At 49.0% G+C, this 15073-nt stretch overlaps 1 protein-coding gene across 3 annotated transcripts in view; it reads right to left on the minus strand.

The window, feature by feature from the left end:
• The window catches only part of LOC307099991 (uncharacterized protein C19orf44), a 17972-nt gene extending 3006 nt beyond the window's left edge, over nucleotides 1–14966 (minus strand). Inside the window, exons 1-7 of one of the 3 annotated variants that reach the window (XM_079772243.1) lie at nucleotides 14873–14966; nucleotides 10547–11312; nucleotides 8565–8889; nucleotides 5075–5148; nucleotides 3997–4414; nucleotides 2822–2917; nucleotides 1263–1429 (exon numbers count right to left, since the gene is read on the minus strand). In XM_079772243.1, coding sequence (XP_079628369.1) covers nucleotides 1263–1429; nucleotides 2822–2917; nucleotides 3997–4414; nucleotides 5075–5148; nucleotides 8565–8889; nucleotides 10547–11311 — 1845 coding nt within the window. In that variant the 5' untranslated portion in view covers nucleotide 11312; nucleotides 14873–14966. Of the gene's footprint in view, nucleotides 1–1262; nucleotides 1430–2821; nucleotides 2918–3996; nucleotides 4415–5074; nucleotides 5149–8564; nucleotides 8890–10546; nucleotides 11627–14872 lie in introns of those variants that run through there. The other 2 variants (XM_079772242.1, XM_079772241.1) reach the window with 2 other exon arrangements.
• Nucleotides 14967–15073: the final 107 nt, after the last annotated feature.

Raw genomic sequence — 15073 nt, forward strand, 5'->3', positions numbered from 1 at the left:
AAGGAAGAAGGGCTGGGTGCCCTTCTCAGGACACGGGCCCAGAGCAGGCAGCGAGGAGCCATGGTAGGCTATAGACAGCAACGTGGTCAGATCAGCCTGCGTCCAGTCAATTGATGGACGTCCAACAGAGGAACGAAAGGGATCCCACAGGGTGCAATCAGCAAAGTCTGGAATGTGGGAGACTGTCAGACAAACAACCTGTTTTCTCTAACAAATAAAAGAGATGGGGGTGGAGGTGTAGAGCAGTGGTTCTTAAAGTGGGTCCCCAGTGGGCCACCGTGCCACCAACAACCTGGGTAGTCACAGACTTGGGGTGCTAAACTGCTCAAGGCTGAAAACCACTTTTCCAGATTAGGAGGCTAAATAGACAGAAGGCATCTCGATGTATGGACTGTGTCTGGATCCTGATGAAGAAAATAGGAACGGCCGGGCCAGCATGGCTCAGTGGTTGAGCATCAACCTATGAACCAGGCCATGGTTCGATTTGGGTCAGGGTTACGGGCCCGGGTTGTGGGCTCGATCCCCAGTGTGGGGTGTGCGGGAAGCAACCGATCAGTGATTCTCATCATTGATGTTTCTGACACTGTCTCCCTCCATCTTCCTCTCTGAAATCAATAAAGATAGATAAAAAAAAAAAAATAGGAACATGTTCAACTTTTATGAGGTAAGTGGAAATCTGAACCCTGGATTTCCAACAATATAAAGTTAATTGGGTGTTGGTATGATAATGGTACTGTGACTATTTTTTAAAAGTCCTTATTTTTTAGAAATACATACTGAAATATCGATAGATAAAATTATTTTTAAAATCATACAGAATAGTTCATATAATGCCGAAACCGGTTTGGCTCGGTGGATAGAGCGTCGGTCTGCGGACTGAAAGGTCCCAGGTTCGATTCTGGTCAAGGGCATGTACATTGGTTGCGGGCACATCCCCAGTAGGGGGTGTGCAGGAGGCAGCTGGTCGATGTTTCTCTCTCATCGATGTTTCTAGCTCTCTATCCTTCTCCCTTCCTCTCTGTAAAAAATCAATAAAATATATTTTTTAAAAAAATAATTCATATAATATGCCATTCCTATAAAGAAGTATACATGTAATATATACCTAGTACATCGTAATGTATTTTATATATCATATATTATAACGTGACATATATTACACATCAAACAGTTCCCTGCTGCCCTGGGCTGAGTGCTGTCCCCATGGTCAGAGCCCTGCCTGCCCTCCCTCTCCCAGGAGGGGGTAGCTGTGCTGCAGTCACCTCTTTGGTTTCCTCCAGGGTGTGGTAGTGGAACGCGTCTTGGTCCAGGGACTGCAGGAGAGACCCATGCAGGTGTCGGCTGGCCTCCATGAACTGCTGCGTCAGGCTCAGCTGCTGCTTAAGCATGTCATTGAGTGCGAACACGGCCGGGCTGTAAGCTGTCAGGGCTGCCCCCAGCACCGAGTTACTGAGCAGCCCCTGGGCCCCTGTCCTCCCATCCCAGCCCAGTCCCCTCATCCTGTCAGCATCAGCTGCTTTGGGCCCAGGTGCTCTGCAGGCCCCACTCCTTCCGGTATGTCTCCATACCTTCCAGAAGCAATGCCACCTTGGGAAGTAGTGAAGGCCTCGCCTCTTGTCTGTCCCTAATAAATGAACTGCCTTCTACTGACGTGTGTGAACCTCAGAGCTGCATGTCAAGAATGCTCACCTCTTAGGCAGATTTGGAAGTCTTCACCTCCACATCCAACACACAGAAAGGTTAGTAAATTGACACCCAAAATGTGCAATTGCATGATGTAAATCTATTTAACACTACCCACTTAAATATGGGAAAGGGGGTAAATTTGATTTATGCATTTAAATGTAATTAAATCAAAAAATAATTAAATAAAAATACAATTAGAATTAAAACTGCAAGTGTTAAAAATGATCATTATTCAAATATATAGTAACACTAGAGGCCCGGTGCATGGATTCGTGCACTGGTAGGGTTGGCATGGCCTGCGGGGATCGGCCCGCTGTGGGAGCGCACTGACCACCAGGGGGCAGCTCCTGCATTGAGCGTCTGCCCCCTGGTGGTCAGTGCATGTCATAGTGACTGGTTGACAGGTTGTTCTGGTCATTCCGCCATTCGGTTGCTGGGTTTTTATATATATAGATGGAAAAATCTTTGAGGTTAATATTAAGTTTTTTAAAATCTCTTTTTAAACATATAAACGTTTCTTTTGTAACAATTACTATATTTTAATATCTTCATATTTTTTAAATTTTAAGAAAACTAAAATGGGGGGGGAAAATAGTAAGTACTAGTGTAACCTTACTGGTGTCATGTGAGCCATCAGTGGCCCCATGGGGACCTGGCAAAGTCTGGGCTCCCTAAGAAAAAGGCTTTTGGAGAACTGTTGCGTGTCTTCCAGCCTGGGGTGGGTCTCCCTAGGCTCCATGACTCCCCCAGACTCAGCAAGGAGGCCAGTCACCATACTGGCCGAGTGTTTTCAGAGGAAAAACAAATGATGGATTCTGGATTAAAAGTCTCAAAGGGGAACATACAAAATAAAAATAGCCTGGTGGAATGGAGAGGCTTAGAGGTGTGTTACTTATAACCTTCCTCTTTTGTCTGACATTCGTCTCCTTTGGCAAGACAGATGGAAGGTTCTTGATCACTCGGTCTATCATCTGGGATCCGAGGAACTGTAGCAGCTGCCTGTGGCTGTGACAATCCCCACAACGGATTCCTCACACCCAGCACTAAACGTGGCGCCACACTTCCAACGGTGGGGGTGACTTTGCAGATGAAATGCATCCACTTCACCACAAGGCCCCCCGAGCTGGGCTGTTACCTTCTATTGCATCTGCGCTGACGACATGACTGGCGATGGGTGTAGGATCCACATAGGCACCTCCCAGGGCTGGCCCGATGGTCGCCATACCGGCCTCTGTCCCAAGGAAAAAGGGGGAGGGGTAAGTGGCCAGATTTGGAGCAATGGCTACTGTATGGCTAAACCCCCAATCTAAATGAACCAGTCCAGGAGAATTATACCCCTTGTTCAGTCCAGGAACAAGCTCTGTTTATGCTGCAGATGTTGTCTAGATGAGACAAGGGAGCAAGACAATGCTTAAAGGAAAGGAAACTTTTGCCCTGGCCAGTGTTGCTTATTGGTTAGAGTGTTGGTCCACATACTGAAGGGTCTGAGGTTCAATTCCTGGTCAAGGGCATGTACCAGGGTTGTGGGTTTGATCCCTGGCCCTGGTCAGGAGGCAACCAATCGATGTTTCTTTTGCTCCCTCCCTCCCTCTCCCTTTCTTCTAAAATCAATGGGAAAATATCCTTGGGTGAGGATTAACAAACAAACAAAAAAAAAACAAAAAAGGGAACTTTCTTTCCAGAAGGGCCAAGGCTGACAGTGGGGACAAGAGAAATGTCTGGAAAGTCACACTGGGCATGATGAGAAGGGCCCCCTGCACCACAGAAGGGAATCCACCCAAACACACCAACTTGAGACCACCAGCTAGTGCAGCCTGGGAGACCTGCACAGGCCCCATGAGCTGCCAGAAGGCAGTTTCTGTCGCAACGCTGCTCCCCCAGGCTCACCCTGGGCACCACTGACATTTGGGGCCACATCACTCTTTGGTGGGGGTGTCCTGGGCACTGCAGGGTGTTAGCAGCATTCCTGTCCTCCACCCAGCTGTCACAGCCCCAAATGGCTCCAGACCTTGCCAATGTCCCCCGTGGCCAGAATCACTCCAGTTGAGAACTACTGCCTTGGTCATTGATTCTGGAAACTCATAATGTTTGAGCGCTCAGAAGACAAGGAAACACCCAGGACAGCTGCCCCTCATCTGTGTAAGAGGAGAGCAGGGCACCAAGGACCCCCAGCTAGTTAACCACGATAGCCAGACTCCAGACACTGGAGCTCCTTGTCACGCCTCCAGGTGCCCAGTGCACAGCCTGAGTGCCTGTCACTGCCGCCGAGGCCTGCGCCTCCCTCCTCGGGCACTCCGGCCTCACACTTACCCTTTGTCCACTGGTAGGTAAAGGCGGGGTCAAGGGTCTGCACAGCCTGCTCCTTCACTGTGACTCTTGTCACATCCTGGGCCCACTTTTTCCGAGAGGCACCTGTTGGTGGGGGGTGGTCTGTCTTCAGGCTTGCAGAGAGTTCAGACCAAGTGGCCAATGTCCTGTCCAGAGACTCCTCAGAATGGGTCATTGGCTCTGATGCTGTCAGGCTTGGGGAATTCTCAAAATCTTCCGAATAAGCCACGCTCACGATGCTGGCTGTGGGCTCCCCAGGCGTCGACCTCAGGCTAGCAGCACGCTGGGGCGCAGCAGAGGAGGCCGAGGGCTCGCTCAGGTGCTCCGAGACCTCGCTGCCGGTTGGGGGGCCCCTGGTCCTGGGGCTTTTGCTGGGTGCCTTTTCCCTCAGACCTCCTTTCTAAAACGAAGGACAGTAGCGATAACTGGAAAGTGGTTTCGAGTGATGAACATGCTCCAGATACCACTGCCTTAGACGACGTGCAGAACCCCTGGGGGCCCACCTGGCGAGGGCCCATGTTGGTCCTTTATTAGATGTGGGCAGGGGGCGTCACTGAGTGGGGCTGCTGCACGTAACACTGTTGGTTTCAGTATGTGGGGAGCACATGAGTGAAATCTGTTAGTGTCATTATTGTGTATTATTAGATGCCTTTGATATTGAGGTGGTCTCTAATATGGCAAGAATCACAACAGGCAGTGGAACAAGTCAGGCAGGTGTTGCTATGGGTGGATTAAACGGGACCCGCTTTAACTGTCCACTGTATTAAGTAACTTCGTCCTGTTATCACCTAAGTCAGGGTCTCTCCTGTGGCACTCGACATTTGAGAGCCAGACATTCTTTGCAGTGGGGGCTGAGCAGCACCCAGCCCAGCAGCCACCAACTCAACGCCAGCAGCACACCCCACCGCAGTCATGACAACCAAAAAATGCCTCTAGACATCACCAAGTGTCCCCTGGGGGCACAGTCACCCCCTGTTAAGAACTGCTGACCTAAAGGAAGTGTAACAGTTGCAAATCCTAAGTAATGACTTACAATGAAAAATTAGACAGTTGTGCTTACTTTCTGTTCCAAGTCCGATTGCGTGCTGACAGCTGGAGCCAGATCATCAAGGGATAAAATATTTATTCTAAAATCTGTAATTAAAAATGTAACATGATAATATTTACTCATTTATTTGCTCCATAAATGTTTGCCATCGTGTTGTAGGCACTGGGCTAAGCATTAGCGATAGGAAGATGGGGAGACATGCCCCCCTGTGCTCAGTAAACTAGTCCAGGGGGTCTGCACACTTTTTCTCTAAAGAGTTAGATAGCAGCCTGGCTGGCGTGGCTCAGTGGTTGAGCATCAACCCATGAACCAAGAGGTCACTGGTTCAATTCCCAGTCAGGGCCTATGCCTGGGTTGTGGGCTCAATCCCCAGTGTGGGGCATGCAGGAGGCAACCGATCAATGATTCTCTCTCATCATTAATGTTTCTATCTCTCTCTCCCTCTCCCTTCCTCTCTGAAATCAATAAAAATATATGTAAATAAAAAAGTTAGATAGTAAATATTTTTGTCTTTGAAAGCTAGACAGTTTCTGTCCCAACTACTCAGCTGTCCTTAGTGTGTGAAAGCCACCACAGTCAAGGTGTAAACAAATGTGTGTGGCTGTGTTGTGTTCTGATAAAAATTTATAAAACAAACCCTGGGCCTCCCGGGTCCTGGTTTAGATGGATGAGCAGATGATCACAATGCAATGAAAATCTTGAAGTATGCGGGGTGGGAGGGGCCCCCCAGCCTCTGGGGGAGATGGGAAGAAGGCTGCAGGGCCTAGTGGAGTGGCACCTCAGGCAGATGCGAGGCTGGGCCTGATGCATCCTATGTTCCCATTAAAGCAAGTTAAGGACCTGGGAGCTGGCACTGAATGAGCCTTTTGGCACTCCAGCTGGCCGACTGCCAAGGCCGGACGATGTGAGTGCTAAGGTATTAGCAGGAACAAATGGGAGCAGGGCCCTCTGGGCAGGAGGCAAGAGCCAGCGGTGGGAGAGAGGAGAGCAAGCTCCCATTCTCTCTGGAAAGGCCAGCTGAGGGGCTGTGCCCGATGCCCGCCCCACCTACCCATCGAAAGACCAGGTCCAACCCAGCCTGACATTCTAGCCCGAGGACTCGCCCCTCCTCCAAGCTCCTCTAACAGTCATCTCAATTCACACGGCAGGTAGGTCCAAACATGCGATCATAGACAAAACCTCTGAGCTGAGCCCGCCCAGCTGGCCCAGGGCAACGGCCCCAAGGGAGGTCATGGCCTTGAGCACTTGGAACGGTGTTGGCACTGGCTGAGAAATAACATCACTGTCACATCAGCCAATCTGTAAACGCACGTGTGAAGCCGGGCCAGCGGAGGCACTTCACATGCACTGTCTCATGGACTTGGCTCTGTCCCACTTTACAAGTGAGGAAACTGAGGCACAGAAAGGCCAAGCCTGCACAACCAATAATCAGTGGGGTTAGGATGTCCCCCAGGTATGTCAGACCCCAAACTTGGACTCGTACTCACCACTCATTCCCAGCTGCCGCCCTCCCTGGAGGCTGCAACTGGATGAGGGTGGGCAGGGTCTGGCCACCAGGACATTCTAGCCCGAGGACTCGCCAGAATGGTGGGGATACCCACTTACCAGCCCCTCAGGCGCAAGGATCCTGCCAGAATAGGCCAGGCGTCAAATGGCATTTGGCAGCCCCTGAAGGGGCTCAAAGGGGTCTTCTCATATCCACAGCCTCAACCCGCCCCCTGCGTGCTCTGACCCCAACCTAACCTGGGAGGAGGGAGGGGTGGACCTTTGTTGGCAGTGCTTCCTCCTCCCCTCACCCCCCGGGGTGGCACCTCGGCAGAGTGAGTACTTCAAGCTGAAAGAATCTGAGGATTGGCAGGTGCGGCAAGGACTCTGCCCTTCTCCCTGAAGCAGGTCTGAGTGGGGCTGTCCCTCTACCCAGAGGAAGGGAGCACCCCCGTGGCCAAGACGGGGGGTACTGGGGAATCCCAAAGAGCAGGCTTTGCTCAGTTTACTGCCCTTAGCCCATTTCCTTTGGTCCTGTCACATTTTTCCAGGCCTTTCCACGCCTCACCAAACCCAGCACCCACAGGCTCGGGCTTGACAGTCCCTTCAGGTCTTCATTTCCTTATGGGGGCTCCCATGTCATGTAAAACTTACATTGAATATTTATTTACGCCCTAACCGGTTTGGCTCAGTGGACAGAGCGTCGGCCTGTGGACTGAAGGGTCCTGGATTCGATTCCGGTCAAGGGCATGTACCTTGGTTGCAGGCACATCCCCACCCAGCAGGGAGTGTGCAGGAGGCAGCTGATCGATGTTTCTAACTCTCTATCCCTCTCCATTCCTCTCTGTAAAAAATCAATAAAATATATTTTTTAAAATATATATATTTATTTACTATGTCATGCTTTTCTCCTGTTCAACTGTCTTTTTGTTTTGTTTTGTTAATCCTCACCCGAGGATATTTCCCCATTGATTTTTAGAGAGAGTGGAAGGGAGAGGGAGAGATGGAGAGCGAGAAACATCGATGTGAGAGAGACTGATTGTCTCCCGCACACGCCCCAACCAGGGCCAGGCATCGAGCCTGCAATCGAGGTACGTGCCCTTGAGCAGAATCAAACCCGGACCCTTCAGTCTGCGGGCCGACGCTCTATCCACTGAGCCAAACCGGCTAGGGCTCAACTGTCTTTTGTTACAGAGCCGCAGCGGAGAACCTAGAAGGGGAAAAGGAAACAATCTATTTTTTCCTCCCCTTCAACTGATTCCCGAGTTACAGTCAGTCACTGGCACCCGTGGGGCAGGCTGGCCTTCGCTGGTCGTCCTGCAGGGACACAGCAGGCACTAAAGACAGCTCTTTCGTTTAGATTCGAGGATCAAAGGAAGAAATCTACGTTGGCAGCACATCTCTTTGCTTTCTCCTCTTTCTTATACAATTTTAAAATAAAAATGTTAAATAATGTGGAAATGTCTGTGACTAGAGATGTTTTTCTTTTCCAAATTTAAAAAGGAGGTAAATTTCTCTTTTACAAAAAGGAGAGTTGAGTTGCCTTTCTTTTGCACATGGCTCTAGGAGGATTTCTAGGAGGATTTGGGTTATTGCTCTGATTGGTCAGGGTTACTGGATGAAGAGATTCAAGACAGAACAGCCCTGGCCGGTGTGGGTCCATTGGTTGAGCGTCATTCCATGCACCAAAAGATCACACTATTTCTGGTCAGGGCACACACCCATATCCCAGTTGGGGTGTGAACAGGAGGCAGCCGATTGATGTTTCTCTCTCACATTGATGTTTCTCCCTCTCCTTTCCCCTCTCTCTAAAAACCAATAAAAACAGACGTAAGAAAATAAAAAGACAGAACAAAAATCTGACTTGGCCCCTCAGGAAAGGTCAGGGAGTTGAGGGTGTGGCAGGGCCTACCATGCACTCCCGGTGACAATAGCCTGTGACCCCCACCCTGGGGACCCTAAGGAGGCCTCGCCCTGTCTGCCCAGGGGGACACCTTGGCACAGGGCTGTGGGTTACCATTTAGGCTGTCGTCAGAGGCTTCTGAGAGCGACTCCTCCCCGGGCCCGGCCTCACTCCTCACGGGAGAGGATGAGAGCCTGCCACGTGCCTTCCCGGGGGGCACTGGCTCTGACACAGTGCTGGTGACGGAAAGCGATGACACCGTGCTGGGGGCTGTGTCCGCAGGAATGTGAGTCTGCGGGGAGTGAGCTCTTGAGCGCACACTGCGAAGAGTCCCGTCTGCCAATGGGAAAGTTGGCGGATGTGATGTCCCAGGTGGCTTTGCGCTGGAAGGCTCCTCACTGGGTAGTGAAAGCAGTTTTGGTTGAGTTGGGATCTGATCCTACTTTGGCAGAAATAAAAGAAACCAAATTACCAAGCGCGTGATACGTAAGTCCTTATCATTTGACAATGTGGCTAGCAGGGTGCGTGAGACCAGGGCTTCCTAGACCACATATCCATCCCTCAGTGGCCCTGTCTCTGTTTCCCCTCATTTCTGGAAGTCAAGGTACAACACTTAGACAAGATAATGTTAGAATTAAAAAATACTCCACAAGTAATCAGAAATATCACTTTGCCTTCAAATATGTACTGTTAATTACACATTTCTAAATGAAGGCCCCTAAGTGCATGTCTATGATAGCTGGGACCTTCAACAGAACCACAATGAATATGCAGAGGGTTTCCCCATAAAACACAGCCTTCCCAATACTTAGCATTCACTAGGGTAGCTATAATCACAAAATAGAAAATAAGTATTGGCAAGGATGTAGAGAAATTGGAACCCTCATACACTGCTGGTGGGAATGTAAAATGGTACAGCCGCTGTGGAAAACAGTCTGACTGGTCATCAATAAGTTGCTCATAAAATTACTGTAGGACCCACTAATTCCACTCCGAGCTATTTAGCCAAAAGAACTGAAAACAGAGACTCAGATACTTGTACACAAAGGCTCATAGCAGCAGGATGCCCAAAAGGTAGACAACTCAAATGCCCATCAATGGATTAATGGATAAATAAGATATGGTCCATCACACAATAGAGTATTATTCAGCCATAAAAAGGAGTGAGCCCTAGCCGGTTTGGCTCAGTGGTAACCACATCGGCCTATGGACTGAAGGGTCTGGGTTCAATTCTGGTCAAGGCATGTACCTGGGTTACAGGTTCAGCCCCCCACACTGGTCGGGGCACATGCAGGAGGCAACCAATCGATGTGTCTCTCTCACATCGATGTTTCTCTCTCGCAGTCTCTCCCTTCCCTTCCACTCTCTGTAAAAAACAATGAAAAAAATATCCTCAGGTGAGGGTTAACACCCAAAAACAAAAACAACAGGAGTGGAGCACGGCCTACACCACAATGTGGATGAACCTGAAAACACCATGCTGAGCGAGAGAAGCCAGACACAAAAAGCCACACTGTTGTATGATTCCATGTATATGAAACGTCCAGGACAGACAAATCCATGGAGACAGAAAGCAGATTAGTGGTTGTCAGGGGCTGGGGGAGGGAGAAATGGAGAGTGATTATTTAATGGGTGCAGGGTCTCCTTTGGGGATGATAAGAATGTTCTGGAACTAGATAGAGGTGGTGGTTGCAAAACATTGTGAAAGTACTAAATGCCAGTGAACTGTTCATTTGAAAATGGTCAAATTTATGTGAATTTCATCCAATAAAAAAATGGAAATACAGCCTTCCCAAGGTAATGATCCCTGTGTGACACAAAGGACAAGTAGGCCTGGATTGCCTATGGCATTATCACTGCTGGTGTTCAACCAGTCAGACAAAGTGCTGTCCCGTGGTGTACACAGTTACCCGTTACTGCAAAACTGCCTAACGGGTCCCACCCCTACAGAGCAGGCCCACACAGGTAGCTGTGACCGTCTGAAACCCAACCTTTCCTCATCAAACCCTTGTCTCACGTGGCCCCTGGGTCACACCTGCTCTGACAGAAAGGCACAAACGCAGACTGTGTTGAAAACGAATGCGTGCCAACCTTACCGAGAACAGTTCTACCTGCTTTTTCCCAGCGACTCGGGTGCCGGTGGGGCCCTGATTCGCGCGTGGCTCCTTTTCTCCGAAAGATTCCATCAAGCTTCCCAGCAGCTCTCTCATTTCCTCTTCATCGCTGTCTGGCGAATCCAGCTTTCTAACGGGTGCTTTCTCTGTGGGCACCGAACGATTCCTCTCTTTCCCAGAATGGGCTTCAGGAGGTAGCTTTTCCGCAGGTGGCTCTCTCCTCTTTAGAAACCTGCTGACCTTCCCCGCCGGTGTGCTGCTCCCGGCGAGAGGAGTCTCCCGGGCCTGCTCCTGGGAGGTTCGGTCTGTATTCTGGGAAGAAAGCTCGGCTGGACTCCTGGGAGGAGTTTTGTCCGCTCTCCAGGGAGGACTGTCCTGGGAGGTCTTCGAGTTGGATTCCACGTCAGACAGGTCCAGCTGTACCTTCCGATTCATGATCTTGGACTCGATCTGGGCCAGCTTCCGAAGCGCGGCGCTGGTCCTGAGCTGGGAGGCGGTGGTCGGGGGTCTCCCCGCGGACAGCCAGGGCCCACTCCCCAGGCCAGCATCCCCTTTCGGGAAGAAGTGTTCTCCACCCAGAGTTGCGCTTCTTTTTAGAAATCTGCTATTACTGGGAGCTATTTTGGTAAGATTCCTACTGATCTTCACGTTTTTTACTTTTTCCATCTTTGAATCTTCTAAGGAAATATCATTGAAATCACCAAAGATTTCACGCATGGGATGGCAGTTTTTTCTTGTTGAAGCCATTCTAAGGAGGAAAGAAAGAAATGTATCATGCATTCAAACCACCCCTGTGTAGTCTGGTCAGACAGAGCCTTCCCTGCAAGCCTGATGATGACGACAAGGAAAATGGTCAGACACTTGGTACCATTTAAGCAATTACCTACAGCGTTTTTATTGATTTTAGAGAGGAAAGGAGAGGAAGCGAGAGATAGAAACTTCACTGATGAGAGAAAATCATTGATCAGCTGCCTCCTGCATGGCCCCCTCGTGGGGATCAAGCCTGTAACCCGAGCATGTGCCCTGACCAGGAATCGAACTGTGTTCATAGGTCAATGCCCAACCACTGAGCCACGCCAGTCGGGCAGGGCTCCTCTTTTATCCATCCTCAACTCTCTAACAAAGGGCTGTTAAGACACAATCTGGCCCAGCCAGTGTTGCTCAGTGGTTGAGCAAGGACCTACGAACCAGCAGGTCACGGTTCGATTCCCAGTCAGAGCACATGCCCAGGTTGCGGGCTCGATCCTCAGTAGGGGGCGTGTAGGAGGCAGCTGATCAATGATTCTCTCTCAACATTGATGTGTGTTTTTTTCCCTTTTTTTTTAATGTTTCTATTTCTTTAACATTGATGTTTTCAAACCTCTCTCCCTCTCCCTTCCTCTCTGAAATCAATTAAAAAATATATTAAAACACACACACAACACACACACACACACACACACACACACACACACACACACACAATCTGGCCCTGGCTGGGTGGCTTTGTTGGTGGGAGCATAGTCCCATACACCAAAAACGTTTCAGGCCCTAACCAGTTTGGCTCAGTGGATGGAGCGTCGGCCTGTGGACTGAAGGGTCCCAGGTTCGATTCTGGTCAAGGGCATGTACCTTGGTTGCGGGCACATCTCCAGTAGGAGCTGTGCAGGAGGCAGCTGATTAATGTTTCTCTCTCATCAATGTTTGTAGCTCTCTATCCCTCTCTGTAAAAAATCAATAAAATATATTTTAAAAAAAAACAAAAACGTTTCAGGTTCGGTTCCGGCCTGAGCACATACCTAAGTTGCAGGTTCGATTCCCAGTCAGGGCACGTACTGGAGGCAACTGGTGGATGTTTCTCTCTCTCAATCTCTCTCTTTCTCTCTCTCTAAAAGTCAATAAAACCATATCCTCTGGTGAGGATTTCAAAAATCACACACACAGTCTGTATATTTGAGGTCCCCAGAAAAATCTTATTTCCCTAAAAGTGTGAGGACCGCTGACCTGGAAGGAAGAGAAAGCTATGGACAGACACAGCACCCTCCCCTCAACAAATGTCAGCCACAGACTATGTACACAAGCTGGTGGACATTTTTCTGGGAGAAGGACCAGAGCTTTCATCATATTCTGAAGTTCCTGTGTGCCCCTGAAGAACAGGAACGACCGACTGCAAGATTTACAGAGGTTTCCAAAGATTTTAAAGACGTAAAACGATGGCCCTGACCAGTTTGGCTCAGTGGATAGAGCGTCGGCCTGTGGACTGAAGGGTCCCAGGTTCGATTCCGGTCAAGGGCAGGTACATTGGTTGCGGGCACATCCCCAGTGGGGAGTGTGCAGGAGGCAGCTAATCGATGTTTCTCTCTCATCGATGTTTCTAACTATCGCTCTCCTTTCCTCTCTGTAAAAAATCAATAAAATAAAAAATAAAAAAAAACGTAAAACGATGGAGAAATACAGTGTGGTGGGTCTGTATTTGCTGCACCCTTTAGCGAGAAACTCGGCAACAGCAATGAAAATGTGAACTACACAGATCTCACGACCTGAGAATTCCATGTCTGGGAATTTACTTATAATGAACATTCTCAATGTGCACAGAGAATTTTAGAGAATGACATGGTGGCATTGTTTGTAGCCACAAAAATCCAAACCCATCCATAGAGACCTGGGCAAGTCCAGGAGACAGCATTCAGATGACAGAACACTACACAGACGTTAAAAGGAATGAGGCGGAAAACAAAGGACCGCGGGAGAAGTGTGCGGAACCGTGGGTTGTCTCCATACTGCGCCGAAAGGACGTCAACAACTCTATCAACATTTTGTAGGTGAGGCTCAGGAGATGGCTCAGCCCAGCCTATGCTGTGAGTCAGAGGGCAGGCCCCACCACCAGGCCAGGTTTTCTGGCACGTGGTTGTCCTGAAATGTTCCCTACGTTTACAAATAACCAATGGAAAAATGGTTAAAATGGCAAATTTTATGTCATGTACATTACCACAACTAAAATAGACATATTTAAAATACACACAATTAAAAATAAATCAATAGGCAAAGGTCATGAACAGACATTTCTCCAAAGAGGATACTCAAATCATCAGCAAACCTTTGAAAAGATGTTCAACATCACTAGCCATTAGGAAAACGTAAATCAAAACCACCATAAGATTGCCCTAGCCGGTTTGGGTCAGTGGATAGAGTGTTGGCCCTCGGACTGAAGGGTCCTGGGGTCAATTTTGGTCAAGGGCATGTACCTCGGTTGCAAACTCAAACTCCGGCCCCAAGGGAGCGTGCAGGAGACAATCAATCCAAGTGTTTCTCTCTCTCTGTCTCTCCTCCTCCCTTCCACTCTCTCTAAAATCAATGAAAAAATATCCTCCAGTGAGGATTACCAAAAAAATTTTAAACAAAACACACAACACACTATAAGATCCCACTTCACACCCACTAGGATGGCTATAACCAAAAAGTAAAAAAAAAAAAAAAAAATACAGATATTAACAAGCATTGGTGAAGAAGCAAATAAACTGCAACCCTCAATTGTTGGGGAGGGGATATTGTAAAATGGTGCAGTCACCAATTTAGAATGTATCTGGTAATTCCCCAAAAGGTTAACCATAGTTACCAAATGATCCAGCAATTCCACTCCATGTGGCCCAAGATAAATAAAATATATGCAAATATTCGTAACAGTTATTACTCATAATAGAGAAAAAGAGAAAACAACCCAAATGTCCATTAATTAGAGAATGGATGAGAACTGAGGTCCATTCATACAATGAAATACTATTCAGCAGTAAGAAAGAACAAATATCAATACACATAATAGGCAAACATCTCAAACACATTACAGTAAGTGAAAGTAGCTAGATGCAAAACACCAGAAAAGACAAATCTATAGACTCAGAAAGCACCTCAGTAGTTGCTGGGGCTAGGAGTGGGGGCCGGGATGGACGCAGAGGGGGCAAAGGGGATCTATCTCCTTGGAGTGAGGCAAAAACAAAGTTCTACAGCTGGACCGTGGTGATGGCTGCACCACTGGGTAAGTTTACTAAAAAACAATGGACTTGTACACTTAAACGGCACGAAGTGTATGGTATATAAATGAATCCTCAATAAAATTGTTAAAAATAAAAAATCGAAGCACTGGAGTCTTTCCCCAGGCCTGGAGCGATCCACATCGGATCACACTTCCGAACGGATCCAAACCGGGGAACTAGGGTATGAGGCGCAGCTGGGGGCTGCCCTACCGCCACCCTCCCACCCTCCCACCCCAGCCCCAGAGCGCGCCTCCTTTCTCTCTTCCAGAGCCCCTGCCGCCCAGCCTGTCCAGCCAACCTCCGCCCTCGATGTCCATCCACGGGGTCCAACGCCGCTCTCCGCCTGGCACTCAAACTTGAGAGGACCGTTGCCCCCGGCAACCGCACCAGGACGAAAGAGACTACATCTCCCAGCGCCCCCTGCGCCCCCGAGGACCAATAGCGCCCCAGGTCACAATAGCGGGACATCTTGGGAGTGGCACAATAGCGCGCTGGGACC

This window comes from Cnephaeus nilssonii (genome assembly GCF_951640355.1).
Source record: "Cnephaeus nilssonii genome assembly, chromosome: 5".
In the NCBI taxonomy this organism is placed as follows: Eukaryota; Metazoa; Chordata; class Mammalia; order Chiroptera; family Vespertilionidae; genus Cnephaeus; species Cnephaeus nilssonii.